At 44.2% G+C, this 25772-nt stretch overlaps 1 protein-coding gene across 1 annotated transcript in view; it reads left to right on the forward strand.

Moving 5' to 3' along the window:
- LOC133529535 (ubiquitin thioesterase trabid) overlaps positions 1 to 11238 on the forward strand; it is a 35521-nt gene extending 24283 nt beyond the window's left edge. The window contains exons 10-17 of the mRNA XM_061867272.1: positions 798 to 911; positions 2159 to 2287; positions 2560 to 2765; positions 2831 to 3011; positions 3485 to 3614; positions 3830 to 3923; positions 4155 to 4303; positions 9879 to 11238. Coding sequence (XP_061723256.1) covers positions 798 to 911; positions 2159 to 2287; positions 2560 to 2765; positions 2831 to 3011; positions 3485 to 3614; positions 3830 to 3923; positions 4155 to 4303; positions 9879 to 9960 — 1085 coding nt within the window. The 3' untranslated portion in view covers positions 9961 to 11238. The remainder of the gene's footprint in view (positions 1 to 797; positions 912 to 2158; positions 2288 to 2559; positions 2766 to 2830; positions 3012 to 3484; positions 3615 to 3829; positions 3924 to 4154; positions 4304 to 9878) is intronic.
- Positions 11239 to 25772: the final 14534 nt, after the last annotated feature.

Genomic DNA, 25772 nt, shown 5'->3' on the forward strand with positions numbered 1-25772 from the left:
CAACGTCGCGCCGATGGCCGTCCGAAGCATGGAGTGGCAACGCCGCAATGTATTTGTACACGACATTTGTCACACACACATGAGTAAAATTTATAAAAATATAACGTTGATTATTGCATGATTTCTGTATGAAACAAAGTTTTTCTATTAATTTAGCGCAAATGAATATTCGAAAGTAGATAGATGCGCAACTATTTATGTAATAATATTGTGTAATTAATTAATAAATAGCGATTGTTTTTTGTATGAAAATCGAACCACCTTAACGTATCTTATTCCAATTCAGTAATCTTTATTTCACGCACTGCACAGATTAGGCCGCATTTATTTTTAAATTCCAAAAATTAGTTACAATAACTTATTTTATTACAAAAACACTCAAGCAATTGCAATTTTAGATAACTATTTTGCTACAAATAACTTTTGAGTGAAAATTTGCGGGCGCCGGTCTTGTTAACTTTTTTTGGTTTACGACAGCCAACTTCGCAGTTTTTTTAAGGGATTTTTAGTACCGTTCAGCCAAATAATCAAAAACGTTTTTAGTCAAATACTGTTCATGTATCATTTTATTTATATGATAAAGAATAAATATTAACTTAATATCGTGTAATAACGTTTTTGTCTGTAATAAATATCCATTGACGAAATAATTATAACGTATAGATTAAAATTAAAAAAAAAATTGATAAGAAAAAATCACTAGTTTGCAAATACGAACTGTGCGAACGCTTAATAACCACGTAAAGTACACTTTTTTAACATCTGTATTAAAACTTGTGTTTTATTTTATTGAACAGCTCCGGATGTAGCGGCGGCGATCCGTCGCCACGTGGCCGCCTCCATCCGGTACAAGAAGGGCGCCTTCCCGTGCCGCTACCTCAACGAGTTCTGCACGTTCGCGCTACCGGCAGGTAGGGTTCGATGCTGCCCATAATATCGTTCATAAACAAGCAATCGTTGCAAATCAAATGTTACAAGATTCAAGTCCTCCACCCGCTGCAGGACTACAAGAAGGGCGCCTTTCCATGCCGATACCTCAATGAATTCTGCACTTTTGCATTGCCATCACTATTTATGCGAAAATAAAAATACGCTGAAAAATAAATGTATAGGAATCCTCAAGACACCAGAAGAGTTTGAAATATTAAGTAAATTACTTACAACGATAACGTGAAATGGAGTAGACTGTGAATTTATGTAAATGTATCTGACTGACTTTTAAAATTAAAATTTTACTTTACTGTATATTCGAAAAAAATAAGAAAGTACTTGTTCGACTTCTAATAGTTTATAGGGAGTTTTGGGAAAATGCCTTAGCGTTTACCTTCGAAGACTTACGTTTCTAAATCTTCTGCGGGCCTGCGATTTGATAACCACCTTTTGAACCATCAGCGTTAATTCCACGCATACCACTCACTTTGTTTTAACAGTTTTTTTGCTAAAACTGGCTTCGCCAAGATCTCATACAAATGTCGTAGAACGAGACGGAAATGGGCTTGCTGCGCGTTGGCAAGGGATAGGTACTTGGACGGAATTAGAGCGTTTTTATAAGGGTACATGTACATTTAAAATATTAGGAAAAAGCTACCTTATATAAGAATATCAAATTTGAATCTCTAGAAGGTTGATGACCGATATGCGAAAATTAATAAAAACAAACAGATTCTTTCGCAGGTAATTAAATAAATATGGAAGTTTTTTTTCTCCTTATGTATTAAGATAACCTATCTACTATTTAGAGTTATGCTAGTGGCTCTGTGATCTGTAGGCCTCGCGATGAATCTTTCATAAGCGTAAAAAATGTAAAAAAAAAACTTTCTTCGTCGAGTCACTAATCATAGCGTACTCACAGTGTTCTTAAGTGTCATAGACTATAATAGCACTTAAGTCCTTTATGCAAATTTTCACCATTTTGATCATATTCCAAAAAACGAAAAGACAAAAATAAACTACTGATGAACCAGAACACAAAATTTTACGAGAAGCGGTTAAGAAATGCGACCTGTAGAGGAGAACATCCGGACATACGAAAGCAGATTGCACGACTCAAAACGGACACCTTCGTTAATCCTTCGGTCAAATATATATCATTGCCTGTAACTTAATATTTTGTTGTAATATCATAGGTGTCGGTTTAATTCCGTTTTCTATCCCACAGAGATCGAAGAACTACCAGTAGCCATCCAAGAGCAGCTGTTCTCGGAGCTGCTCGACCGCGACGCGCAACAGACTTTAGAAGCCGAACCTCCCCTCATCAACTGGAGCCTCGAGTTGTGCGTGCGACTGGGTGAGTGACCCAAAAGATTATACTTAACCAGAATTGGCAACCTCATCTAGTAATGAATTTTCTTTCCGAAGTTTCCTACAGAGAGTCTGTACTCTGTAATTGCATCGATTTCGATCGATAAGACAGGAGGACGCAGATGTTTAACACTTAGATATGATAATATAGACCGTTTTATTTATCTTATTTTATAAGACACACCAACAGTACACAAACAAAGCTAGTAAAGTAACAAGTGTAGTGGACACGTCGTTAAGTGACCGTGTGTCGAGCAGGGTCGCGGCTGCACGCGCTGTGGAACCGCTCGGCGGGCGACTGCCTGCTGGACGCGGTGTCGCAGTGCGCGTACGGCGTGTTCGACCGGCGCGGCGCCCTGCGCGCGGCGCTGGCCGAGTCGCTGCTGGCGGCCGGCGAGCGCTTCTACGAGCGCTGGGCCGCCTGGGAGCGCCTGGGCGCCGCGCGCCTGCACTACGCGCCGGAGGTACGTGCGCGCGCGGGCGGGGGCCGGGCGGCGGGGCGTGGTAGTACAGTGTGCTTGTCGTGCAGGAGGCGCAGCTGCGCGCCGAGTGGGCGCGCCTGGTGGCGGCGGCGGCGCGGCCGGGCACGGCGCTGCACCAGCTGCACGTGTTCGCGCTGGCGCACGTCGCGAGGCGGCCCATCATCGTGTACGGCGTCAACGTCGTCAACTCCTTCCGCGGCGAGGCTCTAGGTTACGCGCGCTTCCAGGGTGAGAATATATACTCTACTCGTTACGGCGATCGAGCGCAGTACTTGTACTGGGCTCGGTCGCCTCGTGGTCGGGCTCGCGTTTTCAGGGTGATCATTATTTGTCACCTGCCTATATACCTCACTTTACAGTGGTTCGTGAAAACCGAAATCCCACCAAAGTTCGTGTAGTTTTCGATGCATCGTGCAGTCGCTCAAATATTTTCGATCCTACGTTACAGCCGGAATTGAGGCACATAACCATGTGCTATAAGCACTGCATGACGATGTCGTCACGATATGTAGGCGATGTGGCGCCATCCTTCATATTTTAAATGAACAAAAAGAAGTATTGTGCTGAGAAACTGATTTATTTTGTCATATGTTCTGTCATAGTATGCACATAATAGCAATAGTGGATTAAAATTATATATTTCAACGTATTGTTATCTGTTATGGACTTTTATATTAAATGAAGTTTTTCAAATTGAATAGGTATTTATCTGCCCCTGCTGTGGGAGCCGGCGCTGTGCTCCAAGTCCCCGCTGGCGGTGGGCTACACGAGGGGACACTTCTCGGCGCTCGTGCCCGTCGAGCCCTACTGTCGTCGCCACTATATCTGCAGGTACCTACGATGTATTTTTACTGCTAAAAACTAGAAACAATGTAATGTTGTGTACCGTGTGTGAGCCGATTGGCTCCTCTTTGTGAAATTTCAAGACGATTTAAAGATATGTCTGTCGATTTTCATTCATTTAATAGATTACGTTAAATTTACCTTTAGCAAACGACACTGATAACTTTCATGTATTCTGAATAAAATGTGTAACATTTTCGCAGGGATGAACAAGAGGAGACCGACGAAAGTTGTTACCTGCCGCTCACAGACTGCGAGGGAAAACTGCTGCCCGTTCATTTCCTCACCGTAGACGAGGTCTGTCACTAGATAACATTATACTACAGTTTCATTTACATGTGAAACAGTCTCAGTCATCAGTATACAATTTCCTTTGTACGAAAAGTAATAGACATTGATTTGTTGTAAGGTGCCGATCCTTATGAAAATGACGAGCTAGCGGGGCAATCTCAGATCTGAATGTACTTTAGGTCAGATAAAGGGCAAGAGATAATGAACCGGATTATAAAATGAAATACGTGTTTTCAGATGGGCGATTCGGAAGGCATGGTCCGGCGCTGGCTGTCGGCCTGCGTCACCGGCGGCGGGCAGCTGTGCGCGCGCCAGCACCTGCACCCGCGGCCGCTGCTCGTGGCCCAGCTGCTCGAGGAGTGGCTCAACCACTACCGGCGCCTCGCGTATGTATACGATCCGGAAGGCATGGTCCGGCGCTGGCTGTCGGCCTGCGTCACCGGCGGCGGGCAGCTGTGCGCGCGCCAGCACCTGCACCCGCGGCCGCTGCTCGTGGCCCAGCTGCTCGAGGAGTGGCTCAACCACTACCGGCGCCTCGCGTATGTATACGATCCGGAAGGCATGGTCCGGCGCTGGCTGTCGGCCTGCGTCACCGGCGGCGGGCAGCTGTGCGCGCGCCAGCACCTGCACCCGCGGCCGCTGCTCGTGGCCCAGCTGCTCGAGGAGTGGCTCAACCACTACCGGCGCCTCGCGTATGTATACGATCCGGAAGGCATGGTCCGGCGCTGGCTGTCGGCCTGCGTCACCGGCGGCGGGCAGCTGTGCGCGCGCCAGCACCTGCACCCGCGGCCGCTGCTCGTGGCCCAGCTGCTCGAGGAGTGGCTCAACCACTACCGGCGCCTCGCGTATGTATACGATCCGGAAGGCATGGTCCGGCGCTGGCTGTCGGCCTGCGTCACCGGCGGCGGGCAGCTGTGCGCGCGCCAGCACCTGCACCCGCGGCCGCTGCTCGTGGCCCAGCTGCTCGAGGAGTGGCTCAACCACTACCGGCGCCTCGCGTATGTATACGATCCGGAAGGCATGGTCCGGCGCTGGCTGTCGGCCTGCGTCACCGGCGGCGGGCAGCTGTGCGCGCGCCAGCACCTGCACCCGCGGCCGCTGCTCGTGGCCCAGCTGCTCGAGGAGTGGCTCAACCACTACCGGCGCCTCGCGTATGTATACGATCCGGAAGGCATGGTCCGGCGCTGGCTGTCGGCCTGCGTCACCGGCGGCGGGCAGCTGTGCGCGCGCCAGCACCTGCACCCGCGGCCGCTGCTCGTGGCCCAGCTGCTCGAGGAGTGGCTCAACCACTACCGGCGCCTCGCGTATGTATACGATCCGGAAGGCATGGTCCGGCGCTGGCTGTCGGCCTGCGTCACCGGCGGCGGGCAGCTGTGCGCGCGCCAGCACCTGCACCCGCGGCCGCTGCTCGTGGCCCAGCTGCTCGAGGAGTGGCTCAACCACTACCGGCGCCTCGCGTATGTATACGATCCGGAAGGCATGGTCCGGCGCTGGCTGTCGGCCTGCGTCACCGGCGGCGGGCAGCTGTGCGCGCGCCAGCACCTGCACCCGCGGCCGCTGCTCGTGGCCCAGCTGCTCGAGGAGTGGCTCAACCACTACCGGCGCCTCGCGTATGTATACGATCCGGAAGGCATGGTCCGGCGCTGGCTGTCGGCCTGCGTCACCGGCGGCGGGCAGCTGTGCGCGCGCCAGCACCTGCACCCGCGGCCGCTGCTCGTGGCCCAGCTGCTCGAGGAGTGGCTCAACCACTACCGGCGCCTCGCGTATGTATACGATCCGGAAGGCATGGTCCGGCGCTGGCTGTCGGCCTGCGTCACCGGCGGCGGGCAGCTGTGCGCGCGCCAGCACCTGCACCCGCGGCCGCTGCTCGTGGCCCAGCTGCTCGAGGAGTGGCTCAACCACTACCGGCGCCTCGCGTATGTATACGATCCGGAAGGCATGGTCCGGCGCTGGCTGTCGGCCTGCGTCACCGGCGGCGGGCAGCTGTGCGCGCGCCAGCACCTGCACCCGCGGCCGCTGCTCGTGGCCCAGCTGCTCGAGGAGTGGCTCAACCACTACCGGCGCCTCGCGTATGTATACGATCCGGAAGGCATGGTCCGGCGCTGGCTGTCGGCCTGCGTCACCGGCGGCGGGCAGCTGTGCGCGCGCCAGCACCTGCACCCGCGGCCGCTGCTCGTGGCCCAGCTGCTCGAGGAGTGGCTCAACCACTACCGGCGCCTCGCGTATGTATACGATCCGGAAGGCATGGTCCGGCGCTGGCTGTCGGCCTGCGTCACCGGCGGCGGGCAGCTGTGCGCGCGCCAGCACCTGCACCCGCGGCCGCTGCTCGTGGCCCAGCTGCTCGAGGAGTGGCTCAACCACTACCGGCGCCTCGCGTATGTATACGATCCGGAAGGCATGGTCCGGCGCTGGCTGTCGGCCTGCGTCACCGGCGGCGGGCAGCTGTGCGCGCGCCAGCACCTGCACCCGCGGCCGCTGCTCGTGGCCCAGCTGCTCGAGGAGTGGCTCAACCACTACCGGCGCCTCGCGTATGTATACGATCCGGAAGGCATGGTCCGGCGCTGGCTGTCGGCCTGCGTCACCGGCGGCGGGCAGCTGTGCGCGCGCCAGCACCTGCACCCGCGGCCGCTGCTCGTGGCCCAGCTGCTCGAGGAGTGGCTCAACCACTACCGGCGCCTCGCGTATGTATACGATCCGGAAGGCATGGTCCGGCGCTGGCTGTCGGCCTGCGTCACCGGCGGCGGGCAGCTGTGCGCGCGCCAGCACCTGCACCCGCGGCCGCTGCTCGTGGCCCAGCTGCTCGAGGAGTGGCTCAACCACTACCGGCGCCTCGCGTATGTATACGATCCGGAAGGCATGGTCCGGCGCTGGCTGTCGGCCTGCGTCACCGGCGGCGGGCAGCTGTGCGCGCGCCAGCACCTGCACCCGCGGCCGCTGCTCGTGGCCCAGCTGCTCGAGGAGTGGCTCAACCACTACCGGCGCCTCGCGTATGTATACGATCCGGAAGGCATGGTCCGGCGCTGGCTGTCGGCCTGCGTCACCGGCGGCGGGCAGCTGTGCGCGCGCCAGCACCTGCACCCGCGGCCGCTGCTCGTGGCCCAGCTGCTCGAGGAGTGGCTCAACCACTACCGGCGCCTCGCGTATGTATACGATCCGGAAGGCATGGTCCGGCGCTGGCTGTCGGCCTGCGTCACCGGCGGCGGGCAGCTGTGCGCGCGCCAGCACCTGCACCCGCGGCCGCTGCTCGTGGCCCAGCTGCTCGAGGAGTGGCTCAACCACTACCGGCGCCTCGCGTATGTATACGATCCGGAAGGCATGGTCCGGCGCTGGCTGTCGGCCTGCGTCACCGGCGGCGGGCAGCTGTGCGCGCGCCAGCACCTGCACCCGCGGCCGCTGCTCGTGGCCCAGCTGCTCGAGGAGTGGCTCAACCACTACCGGCGCCTCGCGTATGTATACGATCCGGAAGGCATGGTCCGGCGCTGGCTGTCGGCCTGCGTCACCGGCGGCGGGCAGCTGTGCGCGCGCCAGCACCTGCACCCGCGGCCGCTGCTCGTGGCCCAGCTGCTCGAGGAGTGGCTCAACCACTACCGGCGCCTCGCGTATGTATACGATCCGGAAGGCATGGTCCGGCGCTGGCTGTCGGCCTGCGTCACCGGCGGCGGGCAGCTGTGCGCGCGCCAGCACCTGCACCCGCGGCCGCTGCTCGTGGCCCAGCTGCTCGAGGAGTGGCTCAACCACTACCGGCGCCTCGCGTATGTATACGATCCGGAAGGCATGGTCCGGCGCTGGCTGTCGGCCTGCGTCACCGGCGGCGGGCAGCTGTGCGCGCGCCAGCACCTGCACCCGCGGCCGCTGCTCGTGGCCCAGCTGCTCGAGGAGTGGCTCAACCACTACCGGCGCCTCGCGTATGTATACGATCCGGAAGGCATGGTCCGGCGCTGGCTGTCGGCCTGCGTCACCGGCGGCGGGCAGCTGTGCGCGCGCCAGCACCTGCACCCGCGGCCGCTGCTCGTGGCCCAGCTGCTCGAGGAGTGGCTCAACCACTACCGGCGCCTCGCGTATGTATACGATCCGGAAGGCATGGTCCGGCGCTGGCTGTCGGCCTGCGTCACCGGCGGCGGGCAGCTGTGCGCGCGCCAGCACCTGCACCCGCGGCCGCTGCTCGTGGCCCAGCTGCTCGAGGAGTGGCTCAACCACTACCGGCGCCTCGCGTATGTATACGATCCGGAAGGCATGGTCCGGCGCTGGCTGTCGGCCTGCGTCACCGGCGGCGGGCAGCTGTGCGCGCGCCAGCACCTGCACCCGCGGCCGCTGCTCGTGGCCCAGCTGCTCGAGGAGTGGCTCAACCACTACCGGCGCCTCGCGTATGTATACGATCCGGAAGGCATGGTCCGGCGCTGGCTGTCGGCCTGCGTCACCGGCGGCGGGCAGCTGTGCGCGCGCCAGCACCTGCACCCGCGGCCGCTGCTCGTGGCCCAGCTGCTCGAGGAGTGGCTCAACCACTACCGGCGCCTCGCGTATGTATACGATCCGGAAGGCATGGTCCGGCGCTGGCTGTCGGCCTGCGTCACCGGCGGCGGGCAGCTGTGCGCGCGCCAGCACCTGCACCCGCGGCCGCTGCTCGTGGCCCAGCTGCTCGAGGAGTGGCTCAACCACTACCGGCGCCTCGCGTATGTATACGATCCGGAAGGCATGGTCCGGCGCTGGCTGTCGGCCTGCGTCACCGGCGGCGGGCAGCTGTGCGCGCGCCAGCACCTGCACCCGCGGCCGCTGCTCGTGGCCCAGCTGCTCGAGGAGTGGCTCAACCACTACCGGCGCCTCGCGTATGTATACGATCCGGAAGGCATGGTCCGGCGCTGGCTGTCGGCCTGCGTCACCGGCGGCGGGCAGCTGTGCGCGCGCCAGCACCTGCACCCGCGGCCGCTGCTCGTGGCCCAGCTGCTCGAGGAGTGGCTCAACCACTACCGGCGCCTCGCGTATGTATACGATCCGGAAGGCATGGTCCGGCGCTGGCTGTCGGCCTGCGTCACCGGCGGCGGGCAGCTGTGCGCGCGCCAGCACCTGCACCCGCGGCCGCTGCTCGTGGCCCAGCTGCTCGAGGAGTGGCTCAACCACTACCGGCGCCTCGCGTATGTATACGATCCGGAAGGCATAAATGTTGTAAAATAGGTAACGAGGAGGAGGTAGGTAAGGAGGGCACTTTTGTCAGCAAATGTACCGTGCTTGATGGAGCCTCCAGGACTAAGCCGGTCCGATGGCAAAAGACCTGACGGGTTGACTCTTGTGCCATGGGAAAGGGTAAGTGTCTTCTCTGGGACTTAGCACTTTTGCCGCCTCGCACATTGGCCGGACTGTCCGGACGGCAGGAGCGGCGGCTGAATTTGCGGCACTCCGAAAGCGCGATAAGTACTCGGCGCTGCTGTCGAGGTATATGTTTGTCCCGTTGGCGGTGGAGACGTCCGGGTGTTGGTGTGCCGAGGCCAAAATTTTCTTGGGCGAATTGGGGCGGCGGTTGAGGGAGAGGGGTCATGACCCTCGTTCCGGGTCATTCCTGATGCAGAGGCTGTCTATCACGATTCAGCGTGGTAACATGGTGAGCGTGATAGGCACCTTTGCGTCTGGGAGGGCTCGGGACGGTTTGTTTCATTAGTTTTTGTATTTGTGTCTTTCTGTTTGTTTAGTTTTACTTCTATTTAGTTTATAGTCCATTTTAATGTTTTTTTTTTGAGTAATTAAGAATGTAATAATTTTTGTTAAATATAATAAATCCTAAGGTGACAGACTATAGTCATGTTTATTTATTAATAGTTTACTTTTCTCGTATTCGAAATTAAAAGTAGAGTCATTTGATCATTTCAGCCTCGGGCTATTAGCGCTCTCGCTTCGTTCGAGCGCCAAACTACCTCGGGTGCGAGTCGTGCTTTCACCCCTCGGTTAAATACTAGTATTGTTTGTCCGCAGGCAACAGGCGCGCGGGCCCTTCCCGCCGCGGCTGCACGCGCAGCTCGCGCTCTCCTCCGACCCCGACACCGACGACGAGTAACACACACACACACACACACACACTACACTGGACTATTGGACACAAGCTCGCCACCAGATATATCGGAGCGGCCGAGGCGCTAACAAATATCTGAACATGCCTCTACCGTCAAGGCGGGCGATATATGCGTGTTCAGATTGTGTGAGCACCGCCGCCGCCGCATATCTGATGGCGACTGACCTCAGAACCGGCTAATTATATCGTGATCAGTTCTTGAATTGGTCGCTGCGTTACTTTGGTTTTCGTTTGACAAACACTCCGGAGTACTAATACGGTCCGCACCTACGTTGTTTCAAAAAGACACTTAATAAAAAATGTCTAAAGAAATGTGAACTGAGCAAAATCAGAACCCAGGCATGTATGAATGAATGTATACACATTATGTTAAAAATATTTATATATATGTGGATTATAGTCACTCCGGACTATTATAATAGTAATATTGTTTGAACAATTATGTCATTTATCTTCTGTGATGGGATTTAAAAAGCACCTTAAAATTGTATTTGTTTATAAAAAAATGTAAATGCTCTACGAAAGCTCAGGTAGTGTGTATTCATTGGTACAGATGATCCACAAACATTCACCAAAGTTTTGGACTTGACTGTACACAAAAGTGATAGTAGCATAAAGCGGGCTCACGTTTGTTTAAATGGAGGCTTTAAGTCCACGCGATAAGGCTCACTTTTTTACCACACTAACAGTCATTTTCCATGCTAACACGCCCGCCCCGTAGAAGGCAATACAAATAAAACCTTATGTCTAATGTAACTAAATTCAATTTACGGCAGTGTTAGTGATCAATGTTAGTACAACTTTAATATAACGGGGCCGTTGATATGAGTATTATTTCGAAAATAGGTAAAATATATTGAGCGATTTCTATATTATTTTTTGCACTAAAAACGAGGTTTTCTAGTAAAAATGTTTTCATATTTCTTACGCTCTCTGTTTTATGTCGGATAGTCGTATTCTCACATAATTTTTATTTGTGCGTGCCACACTCAAAACACAATTTTTCGTATAAAAACCTATGAAATTTGATATTCAGAATTGAAAGTGCTATTTGTGTTAAAATAAAAGTTGTTTGTAAAACCTAATTTGGAATCACTCTAATATTGCATATTTTCGAAAGAAACATATCAATAATCTTTGAACTATATTGTGGTCAAGTTGAAAACTTTTCAGTCAAAATTATCATTATACTATATAGCGTAGCTTTAAAATTGTTTTAACTCGTTTGTTTATAAAATAAAGAGTTAGCGGGATGGCTTCATATCATGTATGTTTGAGTTTGTTGGTAAATACGCTGCGACAGTACCGGCGGTAAATAGATGGTTATTTGTCGGTCGTTCAGTCTGTAACAGATGAAGCGTTCAAATGCGTGTTATTTACTTAACAATATAGTATTTTATACAATCGTGATATCTAAGCTTGCTGAGTTGCCTAAGTGAGGTACGAGATTGAAAACCTTGATTATATCACTATTGTGTACAATATTTTGTCTACGAGTCATCTAAAATAATACTTATTTTACTATAAAACCTAAATAATTAATGAAAATTGGTAAGTATCTCAGTAGACAAAAATGTAGTACAAAAGACATAAACGCGCGACTCCGCGCCCGTTTATGTAGTCTCTCTTATCTAATCTCTGCGCAGCGCACGAGATTAGTATTTTTTTTAGTTGACTACAGCGTATCGAAATGAACCTTATAGTTAAGTTGGGAGCCCATACATGAAAAGTACGCAATTATTTATTTTATTTTATTCGGGATGCTTACTGCCTAAAATACATAGGTTAATAGACTTATCTACTAGATGCAAATTACAAGCTTCCACATATGTAATGCTAAATAACACAAATATGAAGGTCTCGAAATAGCCAAATATTACACTATATAAGTAGTATTCAGGTCAGAAACTATGAACGCAGAGTTATGTCGGGTATCGTTAACTATGTCAATACATAGTAATTCATAGTATTTCATAGTAAGTCATATTGAAAGTATTATTGTCAATGACAATAATACTTTCAATAATATATTACAGTTTGGTTTACGAAATCTTAATTCAACCATTACAGTCGACGAGTAGAAAAACATTATATTGAGATAATTTTGAATAGTTCACCCACTTGGCGATACCCCGCGCGTCGAATGTCCTGTGACCAGTGATCGGGGTTCGGATGCCACGCCGCGATATATCACGTAACATGGATACACCTTTAAACCCGCGATACCTTTGAAAATAATGCTATTTAAGTGTATATTACGACAGTAAATAAAATAAAATAAAATGTAGGTCATTTTCCCCGAGTGGCAACCAAAACCCCTCACTGCCTGTGACAGTTCCGTCAAGTCTTGGTTGGTCAAGTTAATAATAATTGAAGATACGTTTTTCTGTATTTTTATTACTTTTTGTTACATTTCTAAATAAATGAATGTGCTATACTCACAAAATTGTCGGCAAACATTTTCCGTGACAGCTACTCGGTATAAAAAGCGGCCAAGTGCGAGTCGGACTCGCCCATGAAGGGTTCCGTACCATTTATGACGTATTAAAAAAACTACTTACTAGATCTCGTTCAAACCAATTTTCGGTGGAAGTTTGCATGGTAATGTATATCATATATTTTTTTTGATTTTTCATTCTGTTATTTTAGAAGTTACAGGGGGGGGGGGGACACATTTTACCACTTTGGAAGTGTCTCTCGCGCAAACTATTCAGTTTAGAAAAAAAATGATATTAGAAACATTGATGTACGTAATAGGGGTAGATGAGGTACCAGGCGCTCGATCGTGAGCCACAAAATATAGGTTCCGGGACCTATATTGAATTAGTCGTACGGGTGACGCTGAAGTGTCAACATTGTCATCAAATTCGATAAAATATTGCCAAAGAATGCCGTGTTGCGCCTTTTTCCAGTGCTTCAATAGCTCCAAGCACAAAAACAAAGCTCACGGTATCACTTTTCATTCGTAAGTACTGTTATAACATTTGAAAACATATTTTTTTCTAAATAAAATTAAAAATTTCCTTGTTATTGAGTGAGCGCGACAGTTAAATAATGCATTACCCATGTGAGTAACACGTTTATCCGAGTGTCAAGTAGGCCTGCCCACTTCATGCATTGTAGAGTCAGCAATTTTTTTTATAAATAATGCAACTTTTTAAATCATGTGCTCCTATTCCTTGAAACTATAGAATGTAACCGGTTTTTATTTTAATATACGAATAACCGGTTGTTAACCAAAAATTCAGTTTTTCTGATAGTATTGTTAAAACAATATCTTGCATTAACTTGAAATCCAAATATCGGGAATAGTCCATCAAAAATTACTAAATAGTACTTGTACAACAATAGGAAAACTATGGACAACATTTTTAACGAGAGCTCGATTTACAATTTTATATGCGAGTTATAGTGTAGTTTTAAGATGTATTTATGTATGTTGAAAACTGTGTAAAAATATTTAGAACAGATATTAGATCAATCAAATTCAACCTTTTATCATAAACAAAAGAAATAAATAATAATCATCTCTATTTGTCAAGTAAAATGTATGATGACTGGTTTGGCCTAGTGGGCAGTGACCCTACCTATAAAGCCGATGGTCCCGTCCCGGGTTCAAAGTTCTAATGATGGAATCCATGAAGAATTGAGGGAACACTTAAAGTCTTATAGGTACACATATAGTGATTTTTGTGGTTTTTGTTTACAAATTAAGCATTTTCATCCAAAAACTGGCAATTAGTGTAGTGGAACTGCTGATTATAAACAGAACGAAACTCCCTAACTACGTATTTACCGTTTGAGTATTTGTTTTAATTTGTCCTCTTTGTAGAGCAACTAAGGTGATGAAAATGAAAACGATGAAAATCAGAACGAACACTTTAAATTGAACATTCTAATGTAAGGGCACGCTGCCGTCTCAAATCGAGAAAAGTGGGACATTGCTAATTTCGCCTTCGATAGGGAATGATTAAAAAAAATATAACTTCAAAATCAGTATTAACGTTAAAAAAATTAAAACTATAATGTTTAGAGAAAAAACTTTCACTTATTTCTATTTTAAAACGAGCTGCAGCTGTGGAAATGCCTAGCGATTGAATTGTGAAAATTAAAAATGATGCTAGGTTTCGTTTTTGATACAATTTTTTTTTCTCCATACATTATAATTTTCCTTTTTATACCGCCCTCTCCGCATATTTTTTTTAATTGTATAGATAAACTATCGGTTTTACATATAAAATACATACAGTTTTAAATATTTTATTTGTGTTAGCGAAAAAAAAAATTGTTTTCCATAAAATAAATAAAGTTCCTATTTATTTTAATTACGTAGGTATATATTTTATAAATATTTGTTTCCTGACGCTACCTAATAAAGACCGCCGTTGAAGGCGCTTATTCCCATGACTTACAACTTGTCCAATATAAGTGAATCCGTATACGTATCGTAGCTATGAATAAACAAGGTTCACACTTTTATATTGGTTCTCTTGAGTCGTGCGCTCGGTGAACGATTGGAATATATAAATACCAGGAGTAACTACGAATTACCAGTGATTACAATATTGGCTCTTGTCAAGCGTACCTGTCTTTTCCGAAAAACCATCAGAAGTGAAACCCTGAAACCTCGAGATCCCTATCAACTGAGATCATATCGTTATACTGGTTTTCTCGAGGCGACACGTTAGTTGAACATAGTGAATAGTCGACCAGGGTTTCAGAAGTAAAAAACGAGGGTCAATTTCATGCTTTAAAAATATGATAGTCAATAATTTGATATTAATCTCAGTGTAACTCGCTCGCTCAGATATTTGCTTGAGAGAGACGGTCTAAGATTAGGTAATATCAAATCATTGATATTTTTTAAAAATCGAAATGACTTAATATCACTTTAAGACGACAATGTAAGAAGTATGTACGTCTCGCCTACACATTTGTATAATGTTATTAGTTTTTCTCTGTTGCACCTCGAGGAATACGCAAAATATAGGGGTCTCGCTTGCGCAGCACTGTTAACTATATTTGGTTATCCCTGTTGCTCGTTGTGCACATGTACATTATAATGGTGTGTAGTATTTGCAAATGAGTGGGTGCTGGACCAGATTTTAGTTTTGTAAACTATTAACGTCACATATCTACCCCTTTTACTTACATCAATGATTAGAAACCTCAGTATCATTTTTGAAGACCTATCCATAGATATCCCACACGTATGGGTTTGATGAAAAAATATTTTTTGAGTTTCAGTTCTAACTATGGGGAACCCCCAAAATTTATTGTTTTTTTTTTTCTATTTTTGTGTAAAAATCTTAATGCGGTTCATAGAATACATCTACTTACCAAGTTTGAACAGTATAGCTCTTATAGTTTCGGAGAAAAGTGGCTGTGACATAATCGGACATGACGAATCTATAAGGGTTCCGTTTTTTGCCATTTGGCTACGGAACCCTAAAAATGAACCGTCATAGGGACCATTATTGGACGCGATGTATAGCAAAGCGAGTGAAGTATTCAATTCTTAATATAACGTATTGTTTAGTCCATAAAAGCGTGTGTAGATCACTTTGAACACTTCATCTGCTTAGCTGGGTAGTTCCGCTGCGGACAGATGGCCTACCGCGAACACCGACCTTCGCCAATTGGGAGTATTTTTCTCTGTCACTCTATTTACGCGTCAATTGGAGTAAAACAGAAAGATGCCCGCAATTTGCGAAGTTCGGTGTTCGCGGTAGGCCCTCTGTGCAAAATTACATCTAATTATGATGCCGACTGTACAATATACATACTCCAAAGGCTGATCGACAACATATACTTAAGATGATAGGAACATTTTCAAGAAAGTTAGCAGATTTCAAGCGTTTGAACCGCAAATGAAAATAGAATATTTTACTTCAGACGCGAATTGTCAGTTACAACGTAAAGAAGTTCAGTCACCATCAGATATATTGGAGCGGCCAAGGTGGTCAAATATATCTGAACACGCACTAACGCCTTGACAAAAGAGGCGTGTTCAGATATCTGTAAGCTCCTTGGCCGCTCCGATATATCTGATGGCGACTGTTGAAATACTCGAATATTAATACACCAAGCGCTTAAATACACCAAGGCGTGCGAGTGGACATGTTTGGGCGAATTTATATTATTAGTGGCACTGCTTCAACTGCAATAATATTAGTAACTTTGATTTACTGGAGCCTGGTTTTGGTTATAATAAGTTCGCTTGATAGGCTTACGGGTTAACAATATAAATATTTGTATAATTATGATTTATGCCTCACTCTATAATCTTAGTTGATTCATTTTTAGGGTTCCGTAGCCAAATGGCAAAAAACGGAACCCTTATAGATTCGTCATGTCCGTCTGTCTGTCCGATTCTGTCACAGCCACTTTTTTCCGAAACTATAAAAGCTATACTGTTCAAACTTGGTAAGTAGATGTATTCTATGAACCGCATTATGATGTTCACACAAAAATAGAAAAAAAAACAATAAATTTTGGGGGTTCCCCATACTTAGAACTGAAACTCAAAAAATCTTTTTTCATCAAACTCATACGTGTGGGGTATCTATGGATAGGTCTTTAAAAATGATATTGAGGTTTCTAATATCATTTTTTTCTAAACTGAAAAGTTTGCGCGAGAGACACTTCCAAAGTGGTAAAAAGTGTCCCCCCCCCCCCGTAACTTCTAAAATAACAGAATGAAAAATCTAAAAAAAATATATGATATACATTGCCATGCAAACTTCCACCGAAAATTGGTTCGAACGAGATCTAGTAAGTAGTTTTTTTTTAATACGTCATAAAAATTAAAAAAAAAAATTTTTTTCATCAAACCCATACGTGTGGGGTATCTATGGATAGGTCTTCAAAAATGATATTTAGGTTTCTAATATCATTTTTTTCTAAACTGAATAGTTTGCGCGAGAGACACTTCCAAAGTGAAAAAAATGTGTGTCCCCCCCCCTGTAACTTCTAAAATAACAGAATGAAAAATCTAAAAAAAATATATGATATACATTGCCACGCAAACTTCCACCGAAAATTGGTTCGAACGAGATCTAGTAAGTAGTTTTTTTTTTAATACGTCATAAAAATTAAAAAAAAATTTTTTTTTCATCAAACCCATACGTGTGGGGTATCTATGGATAGGTCTTCAAAAATGATATTTAGGTTTGTAATATCATTTTTTTCTAAACTGAATAGTTTGCGCGAGAGACACTTCCAAAGTGAAAAAATGTGTGTCCCCCCCCCTGTAACTTCTAAAATAACAGAATGAAAAATCTAAAAAAAATATATGATATACATTACCATGCAAACTTCCACCGAAAATTGGTTTGAACGAGATCTAGTGAATAGTTTTTTTTTAATACGTCAATAAATTAAAAAAAAAATTTTTTCATCAAACCCATACGTGTGGGGTATCTATGGATAGGTCTTCAAAAATGATATTTAGGTTCCTAACATCATTTTTTTCTAAACTGAATAGTTTGCGCGAGAGACAGTTCCAAAGTGGTAAAATGTGTGTCCAAAGTGGTAAAATGTTGAACAAGATCGAGCAAGTAGATTTTTTTTTAATACGTCTTAAATGGTACGGAACCCTTCATGCGCGAGTCCGACTCGCACTTGGCCGCTTTTTTGTTGTACAAATTTTAAAATATTTGATTTTTGTAATGATTTCATAAACCCATAATAGTACTTTAACAGGTATTTTAATGAAGTTTCTTATACAAATATGACCAATTTTATTTCTTCGTAAGTGTACGTTTGTCTAAGGTAGCTGAAAATGGGGGCATAAGACGCAAGCCGGTCGCGACAAAGCGAAATAAAACCTTAAATTAATGTTAATAAAGCACTAGTTTCACTGACACGCAGCTAATATTCAATCACCAACGGTGTCGTACGTTCACGACAAGGTTATTTTGTCAGTTGGCAATAAGGCATTTCTAGTTATAAACTTGGGTAAAACCATTTTACAACAAATACCTATATAATATGGTGACGCGGGTTGTTTTTAAAGGCGCCGTATGTGATGAAAAAAAAAATCTAAATCTAATCGTTTCGCTAAAATTACCCTTAGGCTTTAGCTCTCGCAGCCGATCCATTTTGAACTCTATCGCCTTCAAAATAACGAGCAAATTGTTAATAAATCATAGGTTTTGGAACTAGGGCCGATGGCACATATACGTACGGTTGTATGTAAAGTTTTGCCTTCTCATATAGAAAGCTTGTGACTGTTGTGATAGATAGTCCGCGTCTTTAACTAACTAACAGCAACACTATAGTTGAGTCAAAACACTCGCTGCACGCGAAGCAATTAAGAAAGAGACAGCACGCTGCCCGCCGCAGGTGGGTGTGACAGAGAGCACAACACGGATTCGCCAGCGAGTGCTTGACTCAACTATAACCTGTGGATCTTATCTCGTTGCAATAAGGTTCAGGAATGGTCGGTTGCAACTGTGTTGACGATGATATAAAGGAACCAGATGAATTGGGAGGAATATTCGAACGTTTAAACCGCCGTGCTAAAGAAATTTACCCTTTATTATCATAGTCATTACTTTTTTAAACGCTTATCTTGGCAAATTCAAAAAAGGGAGTTAAAGCATCGCTTGCGCTCAATAAAGCAAAAAAAATATCTGCAAAAAATACAAAAAAAATTGTATCTTGTAAGATGCTTTGCCAAGAAAAGGAATGTGGATGACTTAAGTCAACTGTAGTCATGAGTCATGACTTTTTGACGTAACTTTGGTGTAAAGTTAGATGGGGTGAGAGAAACTATTTCTCAATACTGTTTCTCTTACCCCACATGACCTTATGAGCGGTTCCAGGCAAGCGTTTTATACGAGTGTACGCGTACAGATCACATGTAGGGAAAAGTAACGCGCGTCTAAGCTCTTAAGAGGAATACCTAGTTGCGATTTTTCCATAGAAACGCTCTCGACTGTTTCTTCCCTGGATTTCAAACCTAAAGCAATGATTTTTTCAAATTAGATCAATATCATCAATATCTGTGCCGCTATGTTTTGCTTTTTTGGATTATTGTATTTTGAAGAAACTTACAGCGCCTCGAAAAGCGCGCCGCAAAAACGGCTCAATTGAATTGGCTGCAAAAAAGGCGCAGTATACAAACATGACAAGAAATATCCATAATATCAAAACATAACGGTATAGATTATTCCTTCCACTTATAGTTTCCAGAATTTCATAATGATTGGTTGCGTTTTGGACGAGGAAACAGTCGAGAGTGGAAACTCGATTTTTGAGTTTTTTGTGTGGGAATTTCAGTCCGAGCTGCAGTTGTCCTTATCGCACGCACGCATTCCCGCCAACCGCAGTGCGACAAAAACATAGCTTCAAAAATTCGAGATTCCAGATTTGAAAAGTTGCACAGCTAGAAATTGCTCTTAACGCGGTAACGACCGAATATGCGTATGCGTAGAAAAATACGCTAGTCTGAAACCGCCCAACGTCAAAGTGTAAATTAATCGTCGTTACATTCTCTTGAAAATGATCTTTTAACAGTCGAGTTTTAAACACTCGAATATTCCTTCTACTGATCAAAATACGTATTTCACATTGTTACTAACTGGTTACTTAAAATGTGTGAAGGTGTAAAATATTCGCCCACACGCCACTTATCTGGACATAAGCCTTAATTCCTTGTAATTAGGTATACGAAAGATCTGTCAAATGTGATGAGAGAAATTGAAATATTTGTCGATATTTTGAAGCCTCTTCGAGCATTGGTAGCTGTAAAACGAGAAACAGAATGTATTTTATTATAGAAAGTTAATACGATGTTGTACAGAGAGTATAAACCTTATGTAAATAAAGAAATGAGCGCGGGTCTCTGTAGCATAGGATGCTTTTGCCGTTTTCTAAAATGACGAGTGTAACCTGCCGTCGCGCCGTGGAGCGACTAGTTAATCTAATTCTTTACCATTAGAGTTATTTAGGAGTTTCAATTGTCTCAGTGTCGCCAATAACATCTAAACGAATGTTGAAGAAAGGAACCACTTATAGACGGAGCCCTGGAAAATGGAACAGCCGCGGACTTTTGAATTGTTGAGCCGTTCAAGGCTCAAGCTAATTTGGTTGTATATACTAACGGTATGAAATGTCCAATGTAAAGTGAACCCTAAATGGCTCAGCAATTAAAGTCCTTGACTCTCTCTACTTGGTTAGCTCTTATACTACTTTATTACTTGATGCGGACGTCTGGCAGCTGGTCATTGGTCTTTCAATTGAGTTCAGAACGCTGTCTGGCCTCCATCAATAAACAGCTGCCAAGCGCCCGATTAAAAAAAACTAACTAGAGGGATTTTTGGTTTACGATGTTGTATCCTTGTCCAGGTCTAGTTATTAATTGATTACATCAACGTCTGACGTATGCATAATGTAGATTTCATAGTAGGTAGATGCTTCTAAATGTTATCAGCAAGTTATTGATGACAATGACGATGTTTGAAAAGCCTGAATATTTACAAATCAATTGATGTCGGTGCCCGGGAGAAATCTCAAGTAATGAAGACAAATTTAGATGCTCTAGTTCGAGTCTTATGCCACAAAGTTGCTTAAATCGATACATGTAACAATAACATGTTCTGCACTCCTGCCGGAAAGCGTCACTTTCGGCCCGCTACACTAAACGAAATTGCCGCTTTCCGGCTCCGTCGACTAGAAAAATAGTATATACACCTCGCCCAGTAAAGAAAGCCTGAAATCATTTAATTTAAAAATTACATGTGATCTGATACCTTCTTTACTGCCCTAATGTAATCTACTATTAAAAAACACCTCTATTGTTAGGGTATTAGAATACATGTTCACGTTGGCCGCTCGTAATTTTGTGGCATAAGTCTAAGCAGGCATTAGTTAGTATGCAATTGTTTAGGAGCTCTTTAGGAATTTTAGTTGGGTCGTGCAAGGTATGGTCCCAGATGACTGACGAATCAGTAGCTAAGCGGACGGAGCGCTCAAAAATATCTACACGAGTGCTGACAAAATATGACTAGCGAAATGAAATTATGTGTAGGCTATTTAAGCAAATAATTAATAGTGAACAAAACCTTAATTTTGTATAAACAAAAAACAAATAATGAATCGTAGGTTTGACAATAAAACTAGATGACGTCGCGGGCTTTTATTGTTGATCCAGGGTTTACTTTACATTGGGCATTTTATCTGTTAGTATTGCCAACCAAATTAGCTTGAACCCTAAATGGCCCTAAATGAGTATAGTCTGTGACGCTATGTTTTGAGCCTTATTGTTATTATTATTACTATTCAATGCTTATGAAATAAAACGATGTAAACGGATTATATCGCGTATTATGTACCTATTTGAAATGCACCACGACGCTGCGAACCTTTTAGAGCGATCGTGGTCAACGGGAGACTGAGGAAAAATTAATATATTACATAGTTTTATTTCATGAGTTACTATCGCGGTAACCGATGTCGATATTTTGTCTATTACCTAAACTTTTGAGTGATCTTTATCCGCTTAGCTACTTAATATTCGTTAGCCAAAGGATCGAAAAAGTTAGTAACGAATTGTAGTGGACTAGTGCGAGAGAAACAGGAGATACGATGCTCTCTTTCTGTTGCTATAAATAAATTATAAATATATTACATGAGACATTTGTTAGTGAATATAGCTTGGAATTCCATCTCGCACTAGTTTTGTAAAGAGGCTGATTGTATGGAAACTGTCTGTAATATCTGATTGGATAAGTTGTGTTTTCCGCTCAGGTATTATTGGCTGAAGCGTCAAATTTACATTTGTGCTTCGTGTGCGATCCTAGTGACAGCAAGGTTATTTTACAAATGAACAGCGAAATTCCTTAAAAATTAAGTTTAAAATTCCAACTCCTCAGTAAAGAGGGCGCTTATGGATTATGTTGTTTTGACAAGTGATGACGGCTCTTTAACATTTGTACTCTATGGTAAATCTTTGCCCCCGCTGTATGAAAACAAAAGGACATACATATCTTACTTTACTCTTTGATACATATCAAAGCGTTATCGTGGTATGTATATCCAGTCTGTACTGCATACTTTTCTGTTCCTAAAATATGTCTGAACAACTGTTCAATTGAATATAGACCTCAGTGGCGCCATCTTGCTTGAGGTTTTAGTGTCTGACGTCATTGACAAGTTTATTTCGTTTATCTCCATCTTTTTAGCCCTATTATTATGTGATAGAGATGGATATAGACGAATTACAAGCCCTGGCCCTGCTGATACTAGGATAGGAAAAGGGTCCTTCTAGTTGGAAATGCAAAGTTTTATATTCGGTAAAAGTGCCCGTGGCCCCTCCGCTTACAGGCTCAAACACTGCGAGTTACGCACAAGATAGATCAATTTCATGTATCTTTACGCGGTTATCATTATCACACATATGCGGATCCGCACGCCGCTCCGGTGTGGGCGAGACAGCAGTATGCAAATCTATATCGATGTCTCGCTCGCACCTGGCTCGTGCATCCAGTGTAAAGACCGCCTTATCCGCTCAATTGTAGACAATAATGTTTCAGTACAGTCGGAGATAAACGCTTGTAACAAAATTGTAATCTTTCACTATGAAATCACACTGATATTATGATGCACTTGTTCAAAACTCTTCCGTAGTATCTTGACAATAAAGTCAATTATGCCTTGCGAGGGGGTCGCGGGGAGCAGAAATCTCGCAGCGGTGGTTGTTATGTACATAGTCCTTCAGGACCTCGGCAAGCTAGAATTACAAACTAACAATACACGTTTAAATCAAATTATGTATATTACTAATTTTAATCAATAAAGCACTTATTTTATGATGCTGTTCGATATTTTGTTGTTTTATTTCCTGTCCCGTGCAAACGCACCTAAACTCCTAAGACAAAATCATTGAGAAAAAGCTAGAACCCCGAACATTGATAATCCTAGAGTCCGACCAAGATAACTCTGCAGCGATTTCTATACGAGGAGGGATCCAAAAGTAATAATAATTAAATGAAAGCAGTAAAAGGAGGTCCTCTCTACCTACTTTACTCGTAAAATACATGTAGGTTCTTGATTTAGAAAAGACAGGATAGATAAATGAATATGAAACCTAATACTTGTGAATGACAATTTTGTCACAAGCATATAGTCGCACCGGTCGTACTTGAGCTGCATACGACACGCTACATTTACTACGACGGCTGATAATAATTCCTCGAGCGTGACTATTCAATATCCTTGACGTGGTTTTGTAATTTGTTCATTAGTGATCTGCGATCCGAACGAGCGAACGCAGTCGTACATCGGAACGCGTTTGTAACGAGTTTCTGAACGCACGCGCGAAACTGACAGCTGCGGACGGCAGTGGGAGCGCCTGCGGGACTCGCGATTCACAAAATTATTTATTTTCAAAAGGTTTATGAGTTTTAAATAAGTTCAGTTATATGTTTGTGTGTGCTGATGTGTGTTTAATAATTATGCGAAGGTGATACTTTTTCATTAAGGTGTTTTTGTCAAGCGGAGCGTGTGCGAGCGAGCCTTCGTGACAAAATGGGTGAGTGCGCCGGCTCGATATGTTTTTTATTTCTTTGTAAATACACTTAAATTAAGCTTACGTTACGCAATACGCGTCCGTAATACGAGGAATTATTTTGTTAAGGCGTGTTTGGAGCCTTGAGGGGCGATGCGAATGTTTATTGGCGGAAGTATCGATTTTTCTCATGCGTCCCCTAACTACGAAACTTATTGGAACTTCTGTTGCTGTTTTTTGTCAGGTCACTTAATTGTAACTTTAAGATCTCACTTTTTACACGTTTACTTTGTATAACCTTGACCTTGAATTTAGCGATAACTTATTTTTTGGGGGAACTCCCTAAAACAAAGGACCGTGTTTTCTCGAGGTTAGCTCTAAGTTCTGTACTTCGCTGATAAATCTTGGTGCCATCGTGTTGCATAATCATTAAGTACACACGTAAATCCGACTTCCTTGTGGTGTGTGTGGTGTAAATTAGCAGCAGCATGACGACGGCGCGTCCTTGGACGGCGATAACTACGCGCCCGATAGCAACACGTTTTACATGCCTTGAGATTATTTTATGCATTCCTTTAATATGCCATAAGAAACTTTACATTTCCACTCTGATTTCTGTGACTACATACATTCTTTTGTTGGAATAGGTACTATAATTTTGACCTGACCTGTGCCTTTCCAACTTTGATTATGTTCAGTTAGAAGCAGAAGAAGCTACCTATGTAGAATATTGTGCTTAGAAAGATCTCAGAGCATTCTATTCTTCATAGCTACCGTATAGAGTCACACTCAATTTCACTCTGAATTAAGAAAAAAATAGTTTATTTTAGGTTTTCTATTTACTTTTGCTGCTGAATATACGTAATTTAACTCTGGATATATACTATTTTCTAGGATTCCAACACTAAATTAGAGCATTGTTTGATAAATCTAACATTATAGTTCATTGACCAGACCCTAATTGTCTCAAAACCAATTAAATAAATGTTAAAACCACAACCAGATACAGATGAAATCCAACACCTTTGATTTAACTACTTCTCAAATATGAACTCTTATCCAAACAAATAAAACTCAAATTCTGCTGGCACTGTAATGAAAGTTATATGTTGAAAATATGTGTCCCTATTTAGCCTTATCACAATGGAATAAAGATCCAAAGTAAATACAGCTTGCTACAGAAGAAAGATAGTTCTATCCACAGATCCGCCGTTACCCTTTCAGATGTGTCCAGGGTTCAAACCTTGGTTGTGTTGTTTATACCACAAAAAAATGTACTCATAAAGAATAGAAAACAGATGACATAAAATTCAGTCACAATCCTTATGCACTTGAATCAGTTAGTTACCTTTGCAAATAAATTAATAAATTTGCAAAAAAATTGTCAGAATAAGGTATTTGTAACCTGGCATTTAATCATAATGTCGCATGACTTTAATTTGTTATCTCTTGCTAAAAAATGATGCTCCCTATAGCAGTAAAATGGAATAGCTGTCACGTAAATGTATGTATTATTTAGGAGTTAAGCACATTAGTAATTTACTTGGCATGTAACTTTTAGGAAATAAAAATATTAAAAATATGGTAAAAACATATTTCCTGATTTTAAAAAATTAAACCTTACCAAAAAAGGATTGTAGGAACTCTCGTAGGAATCATCATTAGACAAATATAAATTATGCGTCATTATGATTAAATACCAGGATACACATCCTAACTTTATAGTTATTCTTACAACTTGAAAATTTATTGATTTATTTGCGAACATTCCTAACTGACGTGTTTGCAAAATACCTGCCTGCCTGCTGTGTGCCTGTAATAAAGAAAAGTAGCAACTGTATGGAATTGCATGATTTCTATAGTAATCTAAATTGTATTTTTTTTCTTATTTAATGCATGTTAATTATAAGATGTAATGTTTTGAAAAGATGTGTCCCGCCAAGTTTTTTGCTGGTCCATATAGGGATACCCTCCTCCAATTGAGGGGGGATTTAAATCTTCTCAGGTCAGTGGTGTAGGGTTAGAGCCAGTGTAGCTTTATTTCACGCTCCTAAGCGCTTTGTAATATGCCTACTTGAAAATAACCTATCATTATCTTTCATCCTTGATTGCAGTGTATGCTTATCATACATAGGCAAAAGGCTCATTAAACTTTTACTTTTATACATGTCAAATGTTTGTGGCAAAAAGCATGTATGTTGTGGTTGAATAAAGATTTTATCTATCAACATAATTATAAAAGACCTTATTCCAAAGAGATAAGGTCCCCCATACAGTTTTTAGT

The sequence above is a fragment of the Cydia pomonella genome, chromosome 21 (assembly GCF_033807575.1).
Source record: "Cydia pomonella isolate Wapato2018A chromosome 21, ilCydPomo1, whole genome shotgun sequence".
NCBI classification, from domain to species: domain Eukaryota; kingdom Metazoa; phylum Arthropoda; class Insecta; order Lepidoptera; family Tortricidae; genus Cydia; species Cydia pomonella.